The 25622-nt window shown below is 52.1% G+C and overlaps 1 protein-coding gene across 5 annotated transcripts in view; it reads right to left on the bottom strand.

Annotated features, from left to right (window-relative positions):
• JAKMIP3 (Janus kinase and microtubule interacting protein 3) overlaps window positions 1–25622 on the bottom strand; it is a 66517-nt gene that overhangs the window by 17908 nt on the left and 22987 nt on the right. For 3 of the 5 annotated variants that reach the window (XR_005701827.2, XR_005701826.2, XR_005701828.2), the window contains exons 2-20: window positions 23455–23604; window positions 21981–22150; window positions 20386–20883; window positions 15573–15788; window positions 13814–13933; window positions 13213–13359; window positions 12676–12807; window positions 12192–12227; window positions 10780–10839; window positions 8731–8859; window positions 7225–7353; window positions 5386–5469; window positions 4655–4717; window positions 3790–3888; window positions 3148–3246; window positions 3008–3067; window positions 1447–1512; window positions 186–254; window positions 32–109 (exon numbers count right to left, since the gene is read on the bottom strand). Coding sequence is in view for 1 of the 5 variants with exons in the window: in XM_058421482.1 (XP_058277465.1) it covers window positions 32–109; window positions 186–254; window positions 1447–1512; window positions 3014–3067; window positions 3148–3246; window positions 3790–3888; window positions 4655–4717; window positions 5386–5469; window positions 7225–7353; window positions 8731–8859; window positions 10780–10839; window positions 12192–12227; window positions 12676–12807; window positions 13213–13359; window positions 13814–13933; window positions 15573–15788; window positions 20386–20883; window positions 21981–22115 (2214 nt within the window). In the remaining 4 variants the exon portion in view is untranslated. The remainder of the gene's footprint in view (window positions 1–31; window positions 110–185; window positions 255–1446; window positions 1513–3007; window positions 3068–3147; window positions 3247–3789; window positions 3889–4654; window positions 4718–5385; window positions 5470–7224; window positions 7354–8730; window positions 8860–10779; window positions 10840–12191; window positions 12228–12675; window positions 12808–13212; window positions 13360–13813; window positions 13934–15572; window positions 15789–20385; window positions 20884–21980; window positions 22151–23454; window positions 23605–25622) is intronic. The other 2 variants (XM_058421482.1, XR_009208063.1) reach the window with 2 other exon arrangements.

Genomic DNA, 25622 nt, shown 5'->3' with positions numbered 1-25622 from the left:
TGCTGGCTCAGCCACCACTGACAGCCCTCACCTTGTGAGCCTGGTCCAGGGACTGTTTCCTGAAGTCCAGCTCATCGTCCAGGTAGCCCTTTTGCTTGCTGAACAGCTCCTGGGGACCGAGGAAGGGGCTGTCAGTGACCACCACGGCCCCAGGGCCGTGTCCCTTCCCCACCCCTCCCTGCTACCTTCTCGTTCTCCAGGTCCAGCATCTTCTGCTGCAGGGCAGACTCGGTCACCTCGATCTGCTGGAGCCACTGAGGGACAGAGAGCAGAGCCCTGCTGAGCACAGCCCGGGGTTCAGCCTCCCCTGGGGGCCGGGCACTTCAGCAGCACAGCAAAAACAACAGAAAAACACAGCAAAAACAACAGCAAAACCAAGAGCAAATACAACAGCAAAAACAAAAGCAAAAACAACAGCAAAACACAGCAAAACACAGCAAACTCAACAGCAAAACCAACAGCAAAACACAGCAAAACCAACAACAAAACCAACAGCAAACTAACAGCAAAACCAACAGCAAACCCAACAGCAAACCCAACAGCAAAAACCAACAGCAAAACCAACAGCAAAACCAACAGCACAACACAGCAAATCCAACAGCAAAACCAACAGCAAAACACAGCAAAACACAGCAAAACCAACAGCAAAACACAGCAAATCCAACAGCAAACCCAACAGCAAAACCAACAGCAAAACACAACACAGCAAACCCAACACAGCAAACCCAACTTGATCACCGTTCTCCTTTTCTACCCGCTGCATTTCAGAGCCTGGGCCTTCCCTCTGACATCAGGGTGAGTCTGGGGGGGGGGGTGATTTGGGGTGATTCAGCCCAAATTTGGGGGTATTGGGTTTTGGGTGGTCTCAAATTTGGGGCTTCAGGCTGATTCGGGGGGGGGCTTTGAGTCCAAATTTGGGATTCTGGGGTTTTTCTTGGGACATTTAAACCCCAAGTTTGGGAGGTTCTGGGGTGCTTTTGGGATGTTTTCCCTCCAAATTTGGAGGTTTTGGGTTTTGCAGCCAGAATTTGGGGCCTGTGGTGGGTTTGGGGAGGTTTTGGGGAGTTTCACCCCAAATTTGGGGGTTTTGGTGTGATTTGGGTGGGATTTCATCCAAATCTGGGGTTCTGGGGTGGTTTTGGGAGTTTGGCTCAAATTTGAGAGTCCCAGGGGTTTGAGGGGTCCCAAATTTTGGGATCTTGGAGTTTTGGGGGGATGTTTTACCCCAAAATTTTGGGGTTCTGGGGAGGTTTTGACCCCAAATCTGGGGGTTTTGCGAGCTCAGTAACATTTTAAATGAAGCACTGTCTGCCTGCATTGCTGGCTTGGCACCCGCCCTGGGACAAGGCCAGTGCAGCTCCACACAAAGCACCACGCGTGCTTTCTGGAGCAGTGCGTGCTCGGGGGATGCTGCACACACAAACAGCAGCGCTGCTGTGCCGTTACCTTCTCAGCCAGCGTGAGGACAGTCCTGGCCTGGATGATCACCACCTGCTCCTCGTTGGTCAGGTTCTGCACCAAAAGCAGAGCACAGTTACAACCAATCCCAGGGTCCTGTTACTAACCCCAAATACATCTGCAATTAAACATGTCTGAGGAATGACAAACTGAGGCAGAGGAAATTAATATTGTAATGCAGAATCACTGTAAGAGCCACTGTCACTATTCATTACCAATCCTTATCGTACATCATTCTCCCAAAATCCTCATATTTACCAAAAAGAAAAGGGACTCTCAATCTGTTTGCACCCAACAGGGAATAAACACACATTTACACAGGACAGGATCAAGCTCAGCACAAAGAGCCACGGGGAGGGGAGATGCAGTGCTCATCCCATGCACCAGCCTCCCTTTGTGCAGCCAGGTGGTGATTTTGGGAAGCATTTATTGAGATGTTGGTATTCCATCCATCTTCTGTTGCTTTCTTAAAAATAAACCAAAGTACTGGAGCTGGGCTTTGCATTTCATGCCAGTGTGAGCACAGGTACAGCAGGGAAGGGGCCTGGGCTCGCTCCTGGGGACCCTGAGTGAGAGCCAGGGAGGTGCTGAGCAGGGGGACTGTGCAGAGCCCCGGCCCAAGGCACTGCTGGGACATGGCAGTGCCATCCTGCAGGGACGGGATCAGGGAATCCTGGCACAGCCTGGGTGGGAAGGGACCCCAAATCCCACCCAGTGCCACCCCTGTCATGGCAGGGACACCTTCCCCTGTCCCAGGCTGCTCCAGCCCCAATGTCCAACCTGGCCTTGGGCACTGCCAGGGATCCAGAGGCAGCCACAGCTGCTCTGAGCAAACTGTGCCAGGGCCTCAACACCCTCAGGTGTTTATGGTTCTGGTATTCCAGGCTGTGCCACGCTCCTGGGTGATGGCGTTTTGCTGCTATCCAGCCTGGGGCGGCCCAGGTGTGGAAACTGTGGGGACCCTCCTGCAGCCCCAGAGCTGGGGGATCTCCCAGGAGGGCTCTGGAGTGGCTGAGGGCTCTGTGGGGCTGGAGAGGGCTCTGCTGACAGGGAGAGCGCAGCAAAGGACACACGGGACGTGTGTGCCTTCCCCGTGCACGACTGAACGTGCAGTTATTCACTGCCCCCTGCTGAAGGAGAAGCACTCACAAGTTTCTCGTTATTTGCTTCTCCTTTTCACGCTGCTGCTTTGACTTCTTGTTTAATATCCCGGTTACTATCAAGGGTTAATGGGTTATTAGACAAACCCAGAGCACTCGGCTGCTGAAATGCAAAAGCAAAGCAAACGCAGAGCAAGCAAATCAAGAAACCGTGTGTGCCCAGTGGCCAGAAGCACCAAACAGCAACATTTTCCCCCAAATAACAGCAATCTTTGGAGCAATATCGTGATACCGAGCCTCAGGTATCCCTTTAAATGCCAGGAAACGCTTTGCTGGTCGCCCAAAGCAGGGGCAGGACAGGCTGTGCAGCACTGAACCAGGCAGCTTTGCTCACTCCACGCAAGGACAGGTACTCCCCAAAGCATGCACAATTTATTAAAGGAACATACACTTACGGCGTTATCCCCTAAAATGTCCAACTTTTTCATCAGCTCGGCTACTACAATGTCCTGACGAGAGAGAAAGGGAGAAGCAGGGGTCAGCGCAGGTTGTGCTGGGGAGAGGAGGAGGGGAGAGCAGCATCCCTTACCGTGACCCCTTCAGCCTCACAGTACACCTGCAGAGGGCTCTTCCCCTCCGTGAAGGGGCCGTGGTGGAAGTTGATGGCAGGGGACCGTCTCTCTCTCTCCTGCGAGGACAAGAATTCCTGGTTACCCTCTCGCTGTGTCCCACCACAGCACCAGGCACGGTCTGGGTGGGAAGGGCCCTTAAAGCTCATCCTGCTCCATCCTCTTGCCCCAGCAGCCCATAAAGCTCATCCCACCCCATCCTCCTGCCCCAGCAGCCCAAAAAGCTCATCCCATCCACCCTGCTGCCCAGCAGCCCATAAAGCTCATCCCATCCACCCTGCTACCCAGCAGCCCATAAAGCTCATCCCATCCACCCTGCTACCCAGCAGCCCATAAAGCTCATCCTGCTCCATCCTCCTGCCCAGCAGCCCATAAAGCTCATGCCATCCACCCTGCTGCCCCAGCAGCCCATAAAGCTCATCCTGCTCCATCCTCCTGCCAGCAGCCCATAAAGCTCATCCCACCCCATCCTCCTGCCCCAGCAGTTCCTCCAGAGTGGGTGGTTTGTGTGTTTGTGGTGCTCCCCTCTGCCTGGAGCCCTCGGCCTCCCTCCCTCAGCGTCCCCACAGCCGCCGTGCCCGGGCAGCGCCACACGCGCTCACCTCCAGCTCCAGGATCCTGAACTCCAGCAGCTCGTTCTGGTCCTTGGCGTCCTGCACGTCGTGCTTCAGGCGAGCCTCCTCGGCCTCCATGTGTCTGATCTGCGGAGGCATGAGGATTTCCTGGGCTCGGGCCCCGTGGGCGCTCCGCCAGGCCGCGCCTCGGCCGTGCCCAGCTGAGGGGACACGGGCCGGGCCCAGGCCGCGCCTCGGCCGTGCCCGGCTGAGGGGACACGGGCCGGGCCCAGGCCGCGCCTCGGCCGTGCCCGGCTGAGGGGACACGGGCCGGGCCCAGGCCGCGCCTCGGCCGTGCCCGGCTGAGGGGACACGGGCCTGGCCCAGGCCGCGCCTCGGCCGTGCCCAGCTGAGGGGACACGGGCCGGGCCCAGGCCGCTGGCCCTGCGCGCCTGGCACCACGGCAGAGTGCCAGGAACCACTATCCCAGCAGGTACGTGAGGATCTTGTGTTAAACAGGAACTATTTCCAGCCATAAAGGTTAGACTATTGTTGCCATATTATGTGAGATTTTGTGAGATGTTTACGGCTCTGTGACTGAGTTTTCCCACAGCCCCTAATGTAAACATTTTGTTTTTCTACATTCCTTTCTGATGGTAGTCAACTGATGGACTTCTAGCCTGGCCAGCGGGATGGAGTGGTGGTAACCTTGTTCTCCAATCCCTGGTCATTCTTCAAAACCTCTAAAAGCAAAGTCTTTGTAAACAATAAAGTTCTTTCTTCTTCAGCCTTCATCTCTTGGAGGCAAATCGGTGCGTATTTACCCGTGTGCACTAGTGACAGAATATTGCACCTTCTGCGACCACCAAGACACAGACACTAATTGAATAATACAGACAGAAAAGTTGAATACCTTTTCTACCAGCTCCTGATTTCTTCTGTACAGGGCTTGCTTCTCCTCAATCCACTTCATGTCCTTGGGAAGGAAATGAACAACATGGAGGTGAAGTTGCAACGTTTAGCACAGCAGCAAGGATTTCACTGAATCTCACATGCAAGGGATAAAATAATGATAGCTGTGAAATGTGAGTCCATTACTTCCTAAAATAACTTCCTAAGATAAACTTGCCCATATAATTTTAACAGCTCTGTAGTAGACAAATGGAATAAAAACATTCCAGTGTTTAAAAAACTCTTTCAGGTAAAATCTGGTTTGCATTAAAAGGTATATTTCCAACTATGTGTTTATGAACAAATCTCTATGTTGCTAAATACAAATTACATATTTCTGCAGATGGGGCAAACAAAACTTGATTTGGAAGCGAATCTCTTAGTCTGAGGAATATATAAACCCCACAAACCCCAGAACATGGTTTATCAGCAAGAACAACAATAAGAGGTTAAGCTGGGATGGCAATGAATAAATTATTTAATATTTTATTGTTCTCAAAACCATTTTCCGTTTACTTCTTGGTTCATTTGTTTTTGTTGTAGTTGGTTTTTTTTTTGTTTGTTTGTTGGTTTTTTTTTTTTTTCTTTCTTTCTTTGGTTGTTGGGTTTTTTGGTCTGCAGAAGCTGTAACCAGCCTGGGAACCTTTGTGGTTCCCCAGCAGAGGGGTGGGGAAGGGCTGGAGTCAGCATTACCTGTCCCTGCTCAGCCAGAGCCTTCTCCAGATCTTCTATCTGAGCCTGGGACCGGTGTATTTCTGCTTGGAGCTGCTCACGTGTCTGTGGGACATGAGAGAGAAACAAACAACCCCCCCAATTGATAAAGAACAATTAAAAAAAATAAAAAATTAAATCTTTCACCAAAAGACCAAACCTAACGCAGTCACAGAAAATATTTAAAACTCCAAAAGCTTGTAACAAATGATTTTTAGAGTTTTTTGGCTGAAGAAATTTACAGCTGAGCACAGAGTATCAAACAATCAAATGTAATCCAGTCAAGTCTGGGAGACAGGATTAATGATTTTGAGATTTAACTCGAGATTAACAAAATGGCAAAGCAGAGCTGGCTCCTCGCAGCTGGTCATGGCAGGCTGCAGCCAGAACTCCCCTTCCTCCAGGAAAACAAATTAAAATTATTATGGCACAATTCTGGGCACACCTGGTTCCCTTAAATTTGGGGCAGGTTAAACACTCAGAACAGATCCCACCTTACAAACTGACAAATTTCATTGACCTTTGTGCCTTTAGTCCTTTATCTACGACTTAAAACCCCATCTATGGTTTAGTTCCATGTCTCTTTCGTACCCATGTCTTATTTCTTACGATATTTGTTGCTTTCTGCTTACTTAAATAGACACCCCATTCCTACACGTTTTCTGGAGAATAAATGTAATTGCTGCTAGTTGTTTTATTTGTTATATACTTTCATGGAACACTTTCTTTCCTTGAACCATTTCTCTGCTATATATCCCATTATTTACACTGAAAATGATCTTGTTTGCGTGACCTACACTGGTGCCTCCTTTGGCTCACTGTGAAAAAACAAAATCCAGTCACTTTCACAGCTGGGCATGCCTTGGCTCACTGGGATTTTCATTCCAGGGGCAATCCCTGATGTTTCACCGTGGATGTTCATGCTGGGGACACTTGTGGGAATGTCAGCTTACGTGCATTACACCTTGACCCACTCTAGTTCCTGGATAACATCTTCACAGAACAGATGCAGGAACAAATGTGAGCACATTTATCCTGTCAAACAGTAAATTTGTCCCTTTCCTGACTGCAGTCACCCTTGCAGGCTGGGCATGGCCCATGCTGCCAGCCCTTCTGAGAGTCACCGAATGGTTTGGGTTGGGAGGGATCCCAAATCCCACCTGGTGCCACCCCTGCCATGGCAGGGACACCTCCCACTGTCCCAGGCTGCTCCAGCCCCAGTGTCCAACCTGGCCTTGGGCACTGCCAGGGATCCAGGGGCAGCCACAGCTGCTCTGGGCACCCTGTGCCAGGGCCTCAGCACCCTCCAGGGAACAATTCCTTTGTAGCTCCTTGGAACACACAACGAGTTCACAACAAAAGCAGCACCTCAGGGCAGCTGTCCAGAGCCACGGGAACTCTGAGAGGCAGACAGGCAGAATAGCACGGGGCACTTTGCAATTAAATTAACAGGAAAATCTCAGCTATAAGCCTTCTAACATTTTATGAGGAATCATGTAATCTCTCAGAGCCCAGAAGGAATTAAAGACCACGCATTATATATTTAAGGCTAACTGCCCTAGTTCTTTATAGAAAAAGAGCTTACTTTCAAGGATTTCCCATGAAGAATTCCCCCTGGATTTCCCTTAAAGGGATCAGAGGTGAAAAGCCCCGGCTGCAGCAGCGGTGGATTCTCAGAGACCCTTCCCAGCGAGGCTGGCAGGACTCAGGGCGCCCGGAGCCGCCCGGGCGAGCTGGGAACAGCCTGAGCAAGGACACTCGGATCCCCCGCACCCTCCCAGCCCCAGCCGCTCCCTTCCATGCAGTCTAATCCGTGCAGACCTTCACTTCTCGTTCCGCATCCAGGGTGCCGCCGACCTGCTCCTGCAGCAGGGCGTAGGCGCGCTGCAGCGCCTGGTACTCCATCGTCAGCTGCCGAAAACGCAGCTCCGTCTCCTCCTTGGCCATGCCCTGCAAGCACAAAAGAAAAAAGGAGGGGATTGGGTTTGTTTGCTCTGAAAAGTGCCCGAATCATCGCTTTTGAAATGCGATTTGGAAGCACGGTACTGAAAACCTTGGTTAAGTGCCCTCAAGCTGCTTCCCCTCCGTCCCCTGCGCATCTCTTGCACGCTCTTACCTCCAGGAAATGCAACACAGAAATAAAGAGGTGATCCCTGCCTTGGAAAGATAAAAGATTACCTTCCATACAGCGCACTAATGACTGCACCACCCTTTCTTACTGGAACCGGGAAAATCATCACATTAAAGGTGAAAATGCAGCTTTCTTTAACAACAAAAGGTTTTCCATTTGGAAAGGAAACCAAGCCTGACAGCCTCACTCAATTATTCAAACACGAATCCGGAGTTAATAGTTGTAGAAGTGGTGACAGCAACATGAAAGGAGCCCTTCATCTTCTTCACCCTCCTTACGATATCCAGGATGGAAGGCTTTCATCTCAGGCTGACCGGAATATTTCACTCAATGTGAAATGGAATGACATTGCTGGGTGCACGCATCACCCTCCCAGCGGCTGAGCAGGGGGAAGAATGCCAATAACGGAGTGAAAAACAAACAGGCTCATGCATACACAAATGCATTCACGTTTCCTGCAGTGCAGCGCACACCTGGTAACCATCGCGTGCCTTTCATGATGGAATTCTGCGGCTTCCCTTTGAGCAGATCTAATCACACCTGCAGCCAGCACGCCGTGAAAAGGCTGCACATCATCACTGGCAATTTTTGGTTATTATAAGATTCTTGTTAAGCCCAGAGCTGTGGAATGGTCCGGTGATCTGACACACACTGGGGAATGCGTTTGTGGAGAAGCCCTGGCAAACACACGGAATAATCCCTTTAATTTGTTTTACATTTGTGTGCTGTGCTCTCAGAGCCTCTGGAACTCAGCCAGGAACCAGCCTTTCCCTGGAGCCCAGAGCTTCAGGAGAACATTCCCTTCTCCTTCCACAAACACGGACCTTACTGCTCTGCGCCGAGCTCGGCTGGCCAAAATCTGCAGCCAGGCTCAGAGCGAGCACATCTCCCAGGGGCTCTCCAATTTCTCAGTTCTTTAGACCTGCAGACCGGCCACGAATTCAATATTCTTGGGATATGAGATTTCCAGCTTGGCTGGAAGCTGTGAAGTCACTGAAGACCTGAGATTTGGAGATGCCGACCAACATGCATAGTACCAAATTTAACAGGAATGTTTCATTTTGTGGTCTGAGGTGACAGAGTGATAGAGCAGACATGAGAGAACAGAAATGATGGAAATGACGGAACAGGGCAGGACTCTCGTTAAAGAGCAGTATCAGGTTACCACCAGACCAAGAGGGATGTTGGAGCTGTACCTCCTCCAGGTCGTCCTCGGGCGTGCAGGGGGTCTGGTCAGTGCGGTCGGTTTGGTAGGAGATGGAGGAACCATCAGACTCCAGGGAAGCCTCCTCATCGTAGCCATAGAACGTCTCCACCACGGGCTTCTGACAGAGAGCAGGGTCAGGGAGCCTGGACAGACTGCCCTGGGGGACAGACTGCCTTGGGGGACAGACTGCCTTGGGGGGACAGACAGACAGACTGCCCTGGGGGACAGACAGACTGCCCTGGAACCTGGACAGACTGCTCTGCACCTGGACAGACTGCCTTGTGGACACAGACAGACAGACTGCCTTGGGGGACAGACTGCCCTGGGGGACAGACTGCCTTGGGGGGACAGACAGACAGACTGCCCTGGGGGACAGACAGACTGCCCTGCACCTGGACAGACTGCCCCGTGGGACACAAACTGCCCTGTGGGACACAGACAGACAGAATGCCCTGGGACCTGGACAGACTGCCTTGGGGGACAGACTGCTCTGGGGGACACAGACAGACAGACTGCCCTGGGGGACAGACAGACTGCCCTGGGGGCTGAGCACAGGCTCTGCAGCCCCTCAGCTCCAGGTGCTGGCACCTCTCACTCTGCTGCCCCTCCAGCACCAGCCCAGTCCTTCACAGGTGTATTTATAACATCTGTCACCCACGACAGAGCTCAAACCGTACCTGAACCCATCTGAATCCCTGAACTGGCATTTTTGTGACCCCTCCCAGGCCCTGCCTTTTTAAATGCATTTTCTTTCCAGTTCCCCCATGGCTAAGCACCCTTTTAATTTTGAGTGTTCCCCTCAACAGGAGGGGAGAGCTGTGCACTGAAATGTCTTTTAATCCACTGTCATCACCATGGTGTCTCTCCCGTCAGCACCACAACTTTCACGTGAAAATTGTCAAAAAGTATTGTACTTGAAGTTAATCGCCACAGCAATAAGTCTGTGGTCTGAAGAAATCCAGTTTTCCACTCACAACTGTTTTTTGTTTAAAAGAATGGTGGTAAAGAAGGACTTACTGTAAATGCATGGAAGTCAAAGACAACACTTCACAGATCTAAAGACACTTTTAATGGATGATTCACAAAAACATACCTAGATTTTGGCCCTTGGCTTTAATTTGCAGTGGGTAACTTTTGAAGGAGAATCAGGGGAATCCAGAATGTGGAAGGGACACCTCCCACTGTCACAGGCTGCTCCAGCCCCAGTGTTCAACCTGGCCTTGGGCACTGCCAGGGATCCAGGGGCAGCCACAGCTGCTCTGGGCACCCTGTGCCAGGGCCTCAACACCCTCCCAGGGAACAATTCCTGCCCCAAATCCCATCCAGCCCTGGCCGTTCCCTGTGTCCTGTCCCTCCATCCCTTGTCCCAAGCCCTATCCAGCTTTCAGAGAGACAGATCTGACTCCCTGGAAGGCCTGGGTGTGATTTTCAGGATGACAGGAGTTATCTCCCATCGACCTTAATTAGTTATTCATAGATTCATTAGCTGCAGCCTCGCTCTAATTCTTCATCTGTGGATCACAGCACACAGGCAGTCCCTGACGCTAAACCTCCCTGTGACATTTGAGTGTTAATATTTACATTAACACCCTGCCGAGCCCTCATTAACCAACACTCCCTTTTCCCTCAGCTCTAACCATCGCTTCCCTACCCGGCAATTTTCGCATGTTACTAAACTCTGTCATGAATTATTTACAACATATACATGTTCGCGGGGCAGCACCATTAGAAGATCATTTGCAGATGTGTTAATTAATAAAATTTGTCTCCTCTTTAGACAACCACACCTCCCCCGAAGTCCCTCAGGGTAAATGCAGAGCATGGAAAGGCTCAGAGTGCTCCGTGCAAACAGGTCCCCTGCCCCACCTTGAACATCCCAATGCAGTCTGTGAATGTCCTTCAACATGCCACCCAAATTTAACTTTAGGACCCATTTGCAGACCCTTAAGGAGAGCATTGCCATGGCCACGGCCCGAGGTGCTCTGAGCATCCCAGCACCGTCCATCAGCATGTCACCATAGAAGGTTTTGTTCTTTACCTTAGGAATTCTCGTCATTTTTTTCCTCTGCTTCCTGAACCGGAGCAGCTTATCACGTTCCTGCGAGAGTCAGAGACCAGTGTCAGCTGTTTTCGGAGGGCAGTTATTTAAATTAACAATGTCAGCACAGGGAGCCATTGGGGAGCCAACAGACAGGAGTGTCCCTGCTGTCCCACGCTGTCACCAGTCCCGGGTGATTTACTCCAACAGATTTCAGGTTTGCCACAGACAACTAGAAATTGCTCTTCATGCCCATGAAGACCAAACTAAAATAAAGCTGATGAGGAGCTCTATGCTGAGCGTTTGGGTGTCCCCTTGGAGCTGCTCCATGGGTGACCACGGCACTGGAGCCCTCGCCCTGCCTCTGCTCCTGCCCCCAGCTCTGCTGGCTGTGGGTGGCTCTGGGAGGTGCACACACCCAACAGCCACACTGCACACATTTCAGGGCCTCTGAGCTCAGCATTTTCAGGCTCAGCTCCTTCTCTAAGGATCTGCAGGTTCCCTGTGCCTCTGGAGTGAGGTTTGAGAATTTACTGCTGCCAACAATTTTTCCAATTGGAGGAAATAATAGAATAATGAAATTCCAGGTTGGAGGGACCTTAAATATCACCTCCTTTCACCCCTGCCATGGCAGGACACCTCCCACTGTTCCAAGGCTGATTCCAGCCCGTGTCCAACCTGGCCTTGGGCATTGCCAGGGATCCAGGGGCAGCCACAGCTGCTCTGAGCACCCTGTGCCAGGGGCTGCCCACCCTCACAGGGGAAGAATTTCTTCCTCTTTATGGAGTTAGGTTGATATTTTACAATACTCAGAAAAAAGTCTCTGTTCTGGACTTGCAAAGCCCAGGACATGCAGAGATGGAAGCTCTAAAGGGGAAACCCTCAGATGTTCCATTCTGCCCGCTGGGTACAGGGGTGTGGTGGCACTGGGGACACTAAGATGTGCAGGTGGCCAATCCCAAGGCCAGCAGCAGTGGCTGAGGACAATTGAACAGATCCCATCAATTCCCACCAGTGGTGTAGCCCCACAACATCCCTGCCCACCACAGCACAGGGATGGGCAAGGGCAGGGCTGAGCACACCCTGGTGTGGCTGACACAAAGCCAGGGGCAGCCAGAGGAAGAAAACACAGCTCCAAGGTGACAGAGGTGCCCTGGAGATGGGGACACTCACTCTCAGCCATCAGGGCAGGTGGTGGGACTAAAGCTTTCCTCCCCACTATCACTGTGCTTTTCTCTGGTGAACAACTGCTGATAAAATATCTGCTCTGAGGAAATCTCTGGGTCAGCTCACTGCTGAACACTGATGGAAGGGAGAATAAATAAATAAAAATATTATTGTACCCTGCCTGCTTTCCATGAACAGCAATTTAAAGCACATATAGATGAGGAGGAAGTTGATGTCACTCTTACCATGACGCTCTTCACATAGCCAGCAGTCTCCAGGGTCTAATGAAAAGGAATGAAATAATGTCAGCCACTGGACAAGCTTAAAAACAAAGGGAAGAAATAAAAGCTGTTTTCTAGAGGAGTGTCATGGCTTTGGTGTTTTCTGTTCCCAAGGACAGAGAACATGTAAAGAAGGAAGCAAAACCCCAAGCCCAGGACTGAGAGCACCCCCTGTACACAGGAATCTCCAGCCTGGTGGTGTCTCCAGCTGAAGGAACTCCATTTCCCCCCCAGACCTTGTCACCAGCACATGTAAGGACATGGTTCTGTCATGCCAGGCCAATGCAGACTGAAAGGGTTTATCCCCCAGGCACCACACCACAGACAATTTACACTCCTACTAAGCACAGAAATGCCTGCCAGGTTCCCCTGCTGTGCCAGTTCCCAGAGCCCTGAGTGTCCCTTCCTTGGGCTTCCTCTGCACTGCCCCAGCAGCCTTCCATCTCACCTTGGAGAGCTCATCAATGATGTTTTGCTGCTCAATAACTTGTAGCCTCAGGAAATCCACTTCCCTTTCTTCCTGGCTGTGGTCAAGGTCATTTAGGGAGCTTGGTCTCCTTATTGCTCCAGTTCTTTGCCTCTAGAATCCAAGAACCACAGAAGAGGAAATGATCAGGAGGCTCTGCCAGGGGCTTGTCTGGCCCTTCCCTGAGCAGCAAGTGATGCAGATATCTCCCTAGTGCTCGCCCTGCTGCTCTCCTGCTCCCCTTCTGCTGGGCCTCACATCCGGGCTCCAGATGTGCCAGATGGTCCTGCTCCTCCAGCTGGAAGAGGGGCAGGGCCACAAGCGCAGATTTCCCAGGGAAGATGAGGTGATTCCGGCAGGAAAGTTGACGGTGGGTCACAGAATGCCAGATTAGTTTGGTTGGAAGGGACCTTGCCAGAACGGAAGAGTTTTCATGGAGCCTGCAAGTGTGGGCCAATGCCTGACCCCCTCAGCCCCACCAGCTCCACACCCCACCTTCCCAGGAGCACGGGCACTCACCATGGCAATATTTTCCTGCGTCACAAATTTCAGTTTATTTTCCATTCGACGTAAGGCATGTGACAACTCCTCATTCTTCCTACTGAGGCGTTTGTTTTTGTCCAAAATGGGTTTGTACTGACTTTCCGCTTCTCTGAGACGTTTCAGCTGAAAGATAAAGAGAAAAATAACACCTCTGTAGCTTTTTCATCAAATACATTAACTACTCTCTGTAACCATCGCACTAGAAGTGTCTTCTCCTGATGCAAAGCAGAACTGGGCAAAAATTCTTTGGGTTTTCCATTGGGAAGAGAGTGTTCCTGCATGAGAAGATACTCTATCTGTGCAGCAAACGTTCAATGTGGGGAATACACTTATTTTTAAAAGAAATACATTATATATAATTTATTTCTTTAAAAAGAAATAAACATAATTTAAGCTAATGCCATCTAAAAAATCCATGGCTGTACAAGCCAAGAGCGGAGTGACGCGGCACAGCCCCGAGCACCGAGCTGAGGAGGAGGAGGAGGAGGAGGCAGCCCCTCCTTTCCAACCAGCACAGGAGCAAACCCCTGGGTGTTTCTGGGGCAGGGCACTTGTGCCCTCACCCTGCTGCACTCACCAGCTCGTTCCTCTCCTCCGACAGCAGCGCGTTCCTGTCCTCCAGCTTGCGGATTATCCCGCTCAGCTCCGCGATTTTCAGCTGGAAGCGCCGGGCATCCTTTTCATCCAACTGCTGTTCCTAAAACAAAGATCAACTGCAAATAACTGCTCGTAAGTGTACATGCAAAGGCACAACGGCAAAGCTCAAGCTTTTTCTCATCCCAAATCCAAACACTTCAAAATGTGATCGCGTGGAGCGTAACCCATGGAACCCGACTGACCACGGCAAGCTGCAGGGCGAGACCAATGGAAAGTCAGGAGTGGAAATGTAACAAAGAATGCAAATGCAGAGGAATGTATATGCATACATATACATATATGCATATGCAAATACAAAGTCACAAATGTGACATTACGAATGTGCAAATACAAAGTTTGCAAATGGTAAACTTGGAAACAACAGAAAATATCAAAACTGAAGGCCGTGTTCCAATGATGCCACTGTTGAAGTGAGAGCTTCAGACACATCCCCCGCTCTGAGGACTTGGTCACAAGAAACTGATATTAAAATTACTGAATTACTAAATGGGGAAAATCCATGGAATTGTGCATTGAATAAGCTCTTCTTCCAGAAAGCTGTGGCCCTTATGGGGTCCTGAAGGGTCACTTGTAAGGCCACAGAGGTAGCACTTTATCTGAGTGAAAATGCTTAAACCAAATTAGAAATGAATAGAGATATAGGTAGATGTATTCTCGTTCAGAGTCAGAGAGGAGTTACAGCTACTGACAAACGTGACAGACTTTTCCCCTTGTCTATGACTTGTTCTGGTCTTTGGCAGAAGTTGAGTACAACTAGAGAGAGGCAAATTAGTGCCCACAGCTCTGGTGACACTTTTGGGAGGTCTAGGGTTCCTCATTCAACAGGTGCAGGAGAGGCTTGGGCCAAAGAATAAAACAGATTGGTTTGCTCAGGTATAAGTTTTACACTTGCACTGAGACAATCGAGGCTGTCGCAAAAGAAATCTTGATGAGGAGCAGCAATGAGGACGTCCTGCACACGTCAGAGGCACGAGGGCAGTGACCCGAGGGCTTTCCTGGGCTGAGGGAGGTGCCAGAAAACATTGAAAAAATTTACATTGAAAAAAGCCGTTGTGGGGGGTGACTCCAATCGAACGTTCCGGCCGTTGCAGAGAATAAACAGGAGAGAATAGGTTGGGAGGTCTTTGGTTCGCTTTGCGTCCTGCTGACGGTGAGAGCACTGAGCAGCAGGAGAGGGGGCCCTGGGGGTCTGCAGGCTTTCCGTGCTGCCCTGCCCCACTGCCTCCCCCGATCCCTCTGGAACTGGCCTCGTGCATCTGCTCCCCGAGCCCCAGCCTCCCAGAGCTCGCACACAAACAGCGCTTGGTGAGAAATGCATTTGCATCGTTTGTTGGCGGAATCGTGTCAAACCGTCAAACTAAGGCGGGTGGGCTGAGCATGGTGCGGTGAGGAAAAGGAGAGAGAGAACAGAGGAATTTCACCCTGCTGACAAAACCAAACCAAACCGAACCAAACCGACCGGGAAAACAAAACGACAGAAAGCAAAAGCTCTCCCATGGCGAGGTTTGATTGGAAATCTCAATGGTTTGGGCACGATAAAAACGAGAGCACGGCGCGGGAGCCTCAGGGCCCCCCTGCACAGCCATGGGACAGCTCTTGCTCAGGGTGCACTCATCAAGATTCTGTCACTCGGTGCCGTTTGGTCGCTCGTTTAGGTGAAACCACGTGGAAGTGCTTACGGGGCTTCCCGAGTGATCTGAAGCGTCTCCTGCACCACTTGCATAAGGAAGTTCCCGCTTGGGGCTGCTCAGGTGCCGGTCAGACTCTTTGAGCTGGGACAGTTGTTCATCTAAAGCCTCCTTTTGGAGCTGCAGTCTCTGAGCATGCCCGGCTCGCACCCCTAACTCTCTCTCCAGCACGAAGACTGCTCTGTCCTTAAACTTAATCTCCTCCATCTACAAGGAGAACAGAACACAATCACACAGTGGCTCGGGAGCCCCCGGAGCAGCCCGGGGTGACGCAGCATCGCTGCCCTGCCGCCAGAGCAGCCGCGGGGACAGGGGCAGGGACAGGGCAGAGAGCACCGCACCGGGGCCACACAGCAGCAAACCCCTCCTTCAGCAGGCACTTTGGCATTGGGATGTGGGGGAACAGCCTGTAATCCTACCACCACTTCAGAACAGCTGAAAAAACATGAAAGCTTGGCACTCGCATCACACTTCGATTGCTTCACTAAAACCCTTTAACCACTCTGCAGCATTTTGCTTGGATGCCACCCCTGGAAAATTTGGATTAATAATTTTTAAAGAAAAATATTGAACCCTCAGTATCTTTTAAATTTTAAAAATTCCTAGAAGAAATGTGAATTTTTAATTATTTTTTTTCCCCAAAATTCTCCCTTGTGAGCAGTTCCCTTTCCATGCGAGGGTTTACTTACACATAATAAACATTACCCAAAATCATGAAGTGCTTAAATGACCAATGCCCAGGGAGCTCTAACGCTCTCCTTCCCTGTCTGCCTGTGCCAAGGGCCGGTGGGATCAGCCAGGGTCGGAGCCCTGGAGTGTGGCTGCAGCTCAGGAGGGCGGCTGGAGGGAATAGCTGATCCCAGCCGGGCTGGGGTGGTGCTGCCCACCCTGCACCCCACAGGCACATCACCCACGGCTGCAGAGCTGCTCACGGTGCCACGGGTGGCACAGACAGGGATCCACAGCAAGGCACAAACCACTTCCATCCCCTCCGGGGTCTGGCAGCTGCTTCCACACTCCAGGAACACGAGATTTTGGCTGTCGGATTTTGAGACTTTACACTTTTCATTTCAATGGTCAGTTTTTAAACCTGGCCTGCTTAAGTTAAGAACATTTTGCTTGTAAGAGTTGTGTTAATACTTTTATCTCCACTTTGTTTGTAAACCTGGAAAAAAAATGACATTGGGAATCGATGGTCACTCCAAGGACTTTGTTGGCAATAAATGCCAAGGTGGCCCACCCAGGGCAGGGGCTGGCAGGTCACACAGGTATGAGGAGAGCAAAATGGAGCAAATGAAAGGGATTTGGGGTGCCATTGACTAAAGATCCTCGCAACAATGTCCATGAAGGCAGCGTCTGCTGACTTTGAACGAAACAAAGACACAGGTGCTCCCGAGCACCTGAGGTCTTTCTGCTAAATGCCTAATGAGGAGAAATCTAAATGGATGCACAGATGAAAAGTTAACACATCATCAAATGATTATTTGTTTAAAATAAGCAGAATATTGGATAGTTGATTCTTATTAATGTGGAAACAAAGACGCATTACAACAAAGGAAACACATGAAATTGGGAGCAACAAAGAGATGAGGAAACATGAAACATTTCACAGCATTTAACTAATGGGTTGTTTTCCAGAAAAAAAAAAAAAAAAAAAAAAATCCCTAAACATGAACCACAAGCAAAGATCAGCACTGACATCTTCCTTCAGCCGAGCAAATTTCCGTACATGACACATGCACAAGTTTGGTGCCTGCAGCCCACTGCCAGACAGAGACAGCGTGGGAACAGCAGGGATGGGAGGGAAAGGTGTCCCTGTGCACGGGAATGAGAGGGAAAGGTGTCCCTGAGCACGGGAATGAGAGGGAAAGGTGTCCCTGAGCACGGGAATGGAATGGAAAGGTGTCCCTGAGCACGGGAATGGGAGGGAAAGGTGTCCCTGAGCACGGGAATGGAATGGAAAGGTGTCCCTGAGCACGGGAATGAGAGGGAAAGGTGTCCCTGAGCACAGGGATGGAATGGAAAGGTGTCCCCGAGCACAGGGATGGGAGGGAAAGGTGTCCCTGAGCACGGGAATGGGAGGGAAAGGTGTCCCTGAGCACGGGAATGGAATGGAAAGGTGTCCCTGAGCACGGGAATGGGAGGGAAAGGTGTCCCTGAGCATGGGAATGAGAGGGAAAGGTGTCCCTGAGCACGGGAATGAGAGGGAAAGGTGTCCCTGAGCACAGGAATGAGAGGGAAAGGTGTCCCCGAGCACGGGAATGGAATGGAAAGGTGTCCCTGAGCACGGGAATGGAATGGAAAGGTGTCCCTGAGCACGGGAATGGAATGGAAAGGTGTCCCTGAGCACGGGAATGAGAGGGAAAGGTGTCCCTGAGCACGGGAATGGAATGGAAAGGTGTCCCTGAGCACGGGAATGGGAGGGAAAGGTGTCCCTGAGCACGGGAATGGAATGGAAAGGTGTCCCTGAGCACGGGAATGGAATGGGAAGGTGTCCCTGAGCACGGGAATGGAATGGAAAGGTGTCCCTGAGCACAGGAATGGAATGGAAAGGTGTCCCTGAGCACATTCCATCTGCTCCTGTCACAGAGTGCCAGTCAGTGCAAGCACAAAACACGCCCTAAAGCTGTCGGTGAATCCCTGAGTCTCTGTTTCCCTCAGGGCCCTCCTCACGAGGGGCCAGCAGCCACCAGGTCCCACCAAAATAACTGAGGGTGGAGCTGGGATGGCACCCAGGCAGCGCTCAGGGCTTGGCAGAGTCACAGGCTCAGGTAATTTCACTGGTGCAGTGAGCCAATCTGATTCTTTCAGCAGGAACTGTAAAAAAAGTTTCATTTTCAAAGGCAGTTTAGAAAACACCCCGTTGAACCACTCTATTCCCTATAACTAGCACTGTATTTATTTGACAGCTTCTACATTAAAGGCCATTAGTGGGGACCTTCTCTGGGATGCACCAAGTTTATTTAGGATGCCCATTTTGCCCCCACTCACTGGGATGTACGGAATCAATGCACCAGTGACGTATACTTAGAGAAGGTACTTACACTGCAGGATATTTGAACAACATCAGTGGAAAAATTGGTTATAAATTATTTTGAATATCCTCTTCATTAAAATAACCTGTGAAAAAACCTTAACAGCCTGAAGTCTGAGAGAAGAGGAGGGTAAATAAAGGCAGGGGACACTCACTGCTGGGGTGTCGGTCCCTGCCAGGCCCTTGGGTGCCAGGGCTCAGGTGGGGCTGCACCAGCATCCTGCCAGGGCAGGAGGCTCCACAGTGTGGCCAGCCTTTGATTTGGGGCCAGGCTGCAAGCTCTCTGGGCATTTCAAATTGTTTTTAGGGTTTGGGTAGGGGCTAAGGGCCGATGGCTTAGAAGAGAGCTGGACGGGTTTGTGGTAGGACAATGGGCGCTGTAAAGCAGCAGGGCAAACACAAAACGAGCACAGAAATCCTGAGATGGGAGCCAAAGCACACATCCTGAGAGCAGGGGGTGTCCCCACATCCTGAGAGCAGGGGTCGACCCACGTCCCCAGATCCCGAGAGGAGGGATGTTCCCATGTCCCCACATCCTGAGAGCAGGGGTGTCCCCATGTCCCCAGGTCATGAGAGCAGGGGGTGTCCCCACGTCCCCACATCCTGAGAGCAGGGGTGTCCCCATGTCCCCACATCCTGAGAGCAGGGGTGTCCCCACATCCCCACATCCTGAGAGCAGGGGTGTCCCCACGTCCCCAGATCCCGAGAGGAGGGGTGTCCCCATGTCCCCACATCCTGAGAGCAGGGGGTGTTCTCACATCCCCACATCCTGAGAGCAGGGGTGTCCCCATGTCCCCAGATCCCGAGAGCAGGGGTGTCCCCATGTCCCCACATCCTGAGAGCAGGGGTGTCCCCACGTCCCCACATCCCAAGAGGAGGGGTGTCCCCACGTCTCCAGGTCCCCGGGAGCGCAGCAGCAGCTCAGGGACACTCCCTGCAGTGTGGGAGCAGCAAGGACCCCCCCGAGCCCCAGAAGGTGCTGGGGGCCTGCCAGGCTCTGCTGCAAAGGCTTCCCTGTGAAATTCCCACAGGGATTTCCCCCTTCTCCGAGCACCACCCTCCCTCCAACCTCCCCAGGCAGTTCCCACACAGAGGAAAACCCCAAACACCAGGTGTGAAGCTCTTTCCTTTGAGAGAGGAGCTGCTGCAGCTGAGGGTCAAACGTTGGATCAGGCGAGGGCAGGCACACACCAGGACCAGGGGAGAGCCCAGGGACTGCTCAGCTGGGAGCCAGCAGAGGAGCAGAGCCTGCCCCTGTCCTGGGCAAAACCACCACGCTGGGCACGCAGAGGAGCCCCCTGAACGCCCTGCTGCCCGCCTGGTGCTCAGGGGTGCAGAAAAGGAGCGTTTGGGATGGTGGAAGCCTCGCTGCAGGATGCTCATGGGAACCAGCAAGGGCAGGGAAAGGGAGGGACCGAGGTGGATCAGGGAGGAACGCTTGGTGAGGAAACTGAGGCATAACCCAAGAAACAAAACTGTTCTACTGATTCTACTTCTTCTTGTAGCATTCCCCTGACCAGCCAGGAACCTGAGGGCTCCTCCTGATGCCTTTAGTGTGAACAACATCATGGATAAAGATGATTCTTACAAAACCAGCAACTAATACCTTTATAACCAAACTCATACTTTTAAAAGACAGTTTGCCTTTTCCCTAGTAAATGTAAAACAGACCTGCAGCAAGCCCCAGAGTTTCAGCACCCAGGCAGCGAGCCCAGCCCTGATCAGCTCCTCTCAGCAGCACGAGTGCCAGGAGCAGAGGGCGACACGTACCAGCCTGCGGATTTCCCTCTCGCACTCCCTCTTGATCCTGGTGATCTCCTCCTGGTGCAGGTGGTACACGCTCCGGATCTCCGCTGCTTTGATCTTGTCAGCTTGGATGACCATGGTGAGAGCCTCCTCCACCTGTTTCTTAGCCCCCTTCAGCTCGGAAATCTCTTGCTGCATTTTGATCTTCTCCACCTCAAAGCCCCTCTTGGCCTCCTCCTTGGCCTCGCTGAGCAGCACCGTCTTCACCTTGTCCGGGGCCCCGTCACGTACGGCGTTGAGCAGGGTCTGCAGTCTCTGGATTTCATTATCCTTAATTTTTATTACTCTGAGCAGTTCAGCTTCGTGCTGCCTCAGAAGGGTTTCTCGGACAGCTTGGAGCTCTTTCATTTTGTCTTCATGAAGTTTGACTTTGAGCTCTGTGACCACCACTGTGCTTTTGTGCTGTTCGTGCTCCTTGATCTGCTTCACCTCCTGATTTTTCTCCCTTTCCAACTTGCTGACCTGTGAGGAAAATCAGAAAAGGACAGCGTTTCCCATCTACCAAACAGTGCATACGTATCATGATATCATTTAAAACTGGAACAGATGACTTTACACTATCACACCTCAATGCAAACTGGTGGTAGCAAAGACCTTTCTTTTGGAGCAGGCTCATGTTTAACACACATTAATGAATCAGTCAGCACCTTCTGAGTAAGTCTGAGTCCTTACTTTATCCCGCAGAGGCTCTCACAGCACATTCCCCCCAAAGCAAGGGAAACATCAGTTGCCAAGGCCATCACTCTGGCACGCTCAGGCACGCAGACCAACCCTGCACGTGCATGGGCAGGGCACGAAAAGCTCTGTGCAAGCTCCTGTGAAGGCCCAAACAGCTGCATTTTACCAGCTGCTTTTTAAACCATGAAATATTCAGCAGAAAGGACTGACTGTACCTGGCCACACAAGGCTCAAGTGATGTTTCAAGTTAAAACCGTGCCATAAACTCTAGAGAAGCCACGGCCAGAAGTGGCTGTGAAGGACAGGGAGAAGGAAAACAAAGTCCTCAGCCTTAAAGCTGAAAATGCTGCTTCACAGCAAAAGGATGAACAGATGTTCTATGTATATGTCCGTGTGCGTTGTATTCATGGTCTAAAATGCACAAAAATGGTGCAAATTCATGGAACAATGCAAGCTATCATTTTGTCCCTGCATGGTAACATGTTTCTATTTTGGAACCGAAACTCCCCCGAAGTTTATCACTGGAAACTGATTTGGGGAATTAGGGAAAAGCAAATGAACATTCCATGCTCTTGCTGAGAAGTGATCTGAGGGCAGGAGCCGGAAACTCTTAGAGCTGAGGCTCCAGCCCCACCAGCTGTCCCTCTCCTGGGGGCTGAGGGAGAAGCAGCGGTTCCTTGGAATTTGGGAATTAGAGCAGGAGGCAGAGCTGAGGTTTGGTATTGTACATGTGGGTAGGCAGCTGGTGTGAAGGAGTTTGAGCTCAAAATCCCAATGAAGTCAGTGGAAAAGGGAAAGAGAAGAACCAGCAAGGAGAATTTTAGCATTTCTGACTTTCCGAACGACCCCAACTCGCACTCCAAGGAAGGGAAGCTGCCCACCTTGCTCTTCTCCTGCTGCAGCTCGATCTGGATGTCGGTGAGCTTGGCCCTGAGCTCCTCGTTGGCAGCCTGCAGCGCGGCCAAGGCGTCGGGCTTGTCCCCCCTGGCGCGGCTGCCGGAGCCCCTCTTGGCCATGGTGAGGGACTGCTCCGCTCTACATCTTCTGGGGGCTGCAAGGAGGGACAGCACTGTCACACAGCCTGGGACACACCGCCCACAGCACCCCCAGGGACAGCAGCTGAGGATTCCCTGGCTTAGGTGTGGAATCACAGCTTTGTTCAGGTTGGAAAAGTCCTCCAAGACCATTAAGTCCAACGGTGCCCCCAGCACTGCTGGTGACCCGTATCCCCAGGCGCCACATCCAGAGGGCTTTTAAATCCCACCAGGTTTGGGGACTTGCCACATCCACACGGCTTTTAAATCCCTCCAGGTTTGGGGATTTCACATCCCTTGGGGGAGCCCTTTCCATGGAGAAGTGGAGCCCAACGTCCAACCAGAACCTCCCCTGATGCAGCCGTTTCCTCTTGTCCCATCCCTTGTTCCCTGGGCAGGGTCTGAGCCCCTGGCTGCACCCTCCTGCCAGGCAGGAACAGTGTCCTGTTCCTTCATCTGCACTGGAACCAGCACAGCGCAGGGGAACCCACTCAGTGCAGGGGATGAGGAATCTGCACAGTGCAGGGGATGAGGAACTCACACACAGTGCAGGGGATGTGGAACCCAAATAACACAGGGGATGTGGAACTCACACAGTGCAGGGGATGAGGAACTCACACAGTGCAGGGGATGTGGAACTCACACACAGTGCAGGGGATGTGGAACTCACACACAGTGCAGGGGATGTGGAACCCAAATAACACAGGGGATGTGGAACTCACACAGTGCAGGGGATGTGGAACTCACACACAGTGCAGGGGATGAGGAACTCACACACAGTGCAGGGGATGTGGAACCCACACACAGTGCAGGGGATGTGGAACTCACACACAGTGCAGGGGATGTGGAACTCACACACAGTGCAGGGGATGTGGAACTCACACAGTGCAGGGGATGTAGAACGCACATAACACAGGGGATGTGGAACTCACACACAGTGCAGGGGATGTGGAACCCACACACAGTGCAGGGGATGTGGAACTCACACAGTGCAGGGGATGTAGAACGCACATAACACAGGGGATGTGGAACTCACACACAGTGCAGGCGATGTAGAACCCAAATAACACAGGGAATGTGGAACCCACACACAGTGCAGGGGTTGAGGAACCCACATAGCACAGGGGTTGAGGAACCCACATAGCGCAGGGGATGGGGATGTTCAGGAGGGACATCCACACACCAGCCCCCAGCACTGCCACGGCTCGGAGACAGCACCCGCTGGGAAGATTGAATTTCTATTCTGTTTTCATGGAATCACGGGATGGTTACACCACGAAATTCATTAGAGAGCACTCAGATTTGGGAGAACATTTCCAACCTTTTTGATAGCGGTGCTGTTGAGGTGGGCGGCAGTGCTCCTGGCCGATGCCCCTCAGTGCCGGGGTCTGCCCCGCATGGCTCAGTCCCAGCACAGCAGAGGCACTGTCCCTGGCCAGACACCGGGATGGCCCTCAGCAGGTCAGGCCAGCTGCAAGGAGAGAGGAACAACAAATGGTCACAGCAAAGCAGCCACAAGAACCACCTCCACAACAGCATCGGCGGGAAAAAGCCTGCTTTGAATCCATGGAGCAAAGGCCTGAAGCTATCAGGGAGAAAAGAGCCGAGGGGGGCAGCTGCTCTGTGGGTATAAAATGGGATATAAGGCTGGGAGAGGGCTCAGAGCATCCAGGAGAGGGGCTGGAGTTTGGGAGGGCAGAGCTGCCGAGAGCCAGAGAAATCCCGTAGGACAAGCAGTCACTGCACATCTGCATTGGGTCAGAGAGAGGCTGAGACCTAGGGAAACAAGGAGAACAAAATAACATTCCTGATATTAATTGTCCAAAGCGAGGTGGTACAAGCAGTGTCAGTTCTGCTGTTTCTCAGGCTGGTGCCTGACTTTGTAGCCTGGAAGTTTCTATAAAAAGAAACATGTTTGGTTGGGCAAGGAAATAGAAATAAATTAAATTTAAAGATATCGCCTGAAAAATCTATAACAGGAGTACATGCTCTTTGCATTTAAGATTCTCAATGCTTTGTGCAAGCAGACACAACCCACCAATGGAGATTTAAACCCCTATCTCTTTATTGATAAAAAATGGGGCAGCCTGTAGCCACAGGCACAGAGCCGTACCTGCTGCAGCAAATGAGGCCTTTGTGCACATTACAATTATTTTCTCAGAGGATTCCCTGCAAAGGCAGAGGCAGAGCGAGCCAGGTTAGTTCACAACCTGAGGAAACGAGAAGCAGCCACCAACAAGCTTTAGCTGCTTCCACATGAATGGCAGACAAATCATCATTTGAATGGTGCAGGGATTTGAGAGAGTAATTGCTAACAGGATCCTTTCTGGCAGACCAGGGCTGCGAGAATTTACATTTGTGTGCTCACAGAAAAGAAAACAGGAGCTGGTACTGTGGAGCAGAGTTCACTCAGTGGCAATTCTGTCTGAGGTCAGTTTGTAGAACCACAGACCCTGACACTTAACAGCGTTGCAACCCCTAAATTTTCTTTAAAATGTTAGAAAGGCTTAGTGGAAGGAATTGCCACATTTCCCACTGAGCATCTGCTTAGCTCATTGACATCCCTGCCCAGGACGGTCCAGCGCTGACACCATGCCCACTGAGCCATATCACAGACGTCGCAAATGCCCAGCCAGCCTCTGGTGCGTGGCAGGGATGGACCCGAGGAGGTCCTGAGGAGGTGCTGGAGCCCTGCAGCAGCGGGGGGTTCAGGAGGTGGCTGCTGGCACCCATCCCCGGTGCCATCCCCTTGGGCAAGGCTGCCTGGGAGGATGCGGGCACGGCACGGACGGGGCAGGAGGGGCAGCGAGCGCCTCGGGTGCCACCAGCGCCAGGGAGGGCTCATTCCAGCAGCCCGAAGGGATCGGGACAGAGGAGCGGGATCAAAGGTGAGCGCAGGGTTAATTTAGGGTCAGGAACCGCGGCTCTGGGGGCACAGGGGGTACAAAGGGCAGGGCAAAGGGCAGTGCCCTGCAGGGGACACCGCAGCCACTGGGGACACAGGGAAAGGAGGAACCACGAGGACTGGGGACACGTGGGGTAAACCACACAGCGCTGCAGGGCACCGCGGGGGAAGGCTTTTCCTCCAGCCCAGGGCACACTGCGGTGTGTTCTTCCAGGGGATCCCCCCGAGGGGGTCAGAGGATCCTGCAGAGCCCTCCTTTGGGCCGGCAGCGGGGATGTGAGCGTGGTGACGGGGTGGCAGTGCCCACCCGGGGTGCCGCAGCAGGTCTGTGCTGGCACAGCAGAGCCCAGCAGCTGCCCCAGCAGCAGGGGTGGACACTGCAGGCTGCTGCTCCCAGGGTGAGAATGGAAACAGGACGGAGCACGGCAGCTCCCAGGGACAAGCACCACCCCGAGCGTGTGCAGGGGAACAAGAGGCATTGTTGGAGGCACAGAGGGGGGCTGTGTTGTGTCCCCTTGGGAACAGGGGTGGCCCTGCAGCCGGGGCAGCCGTGCCTGCTGGAGCACGCCCCGCGCTGAGGAGCC

This window comes from Hirundo rustica, chromosome 8 (assembly GCF_015227805.2).
Source record: "Hirundo rustica isolate bHirRus1 chromosome 8, bHirRus1.pri.v3, whole genome shotgun sequence".
NCBI classification, from domain to species: domain Eukaryota; kingdom Metazoa; phylum Chordata; class Aves; order Passeriformes; family Hirundinidae; genus Hirundo; species Hirundo rustica.
The sequence above is the reverse complement of the archived record's forward strand: the minus strand, read 5'-3'. Positions and strand labels throughout refer to the sequence as shown.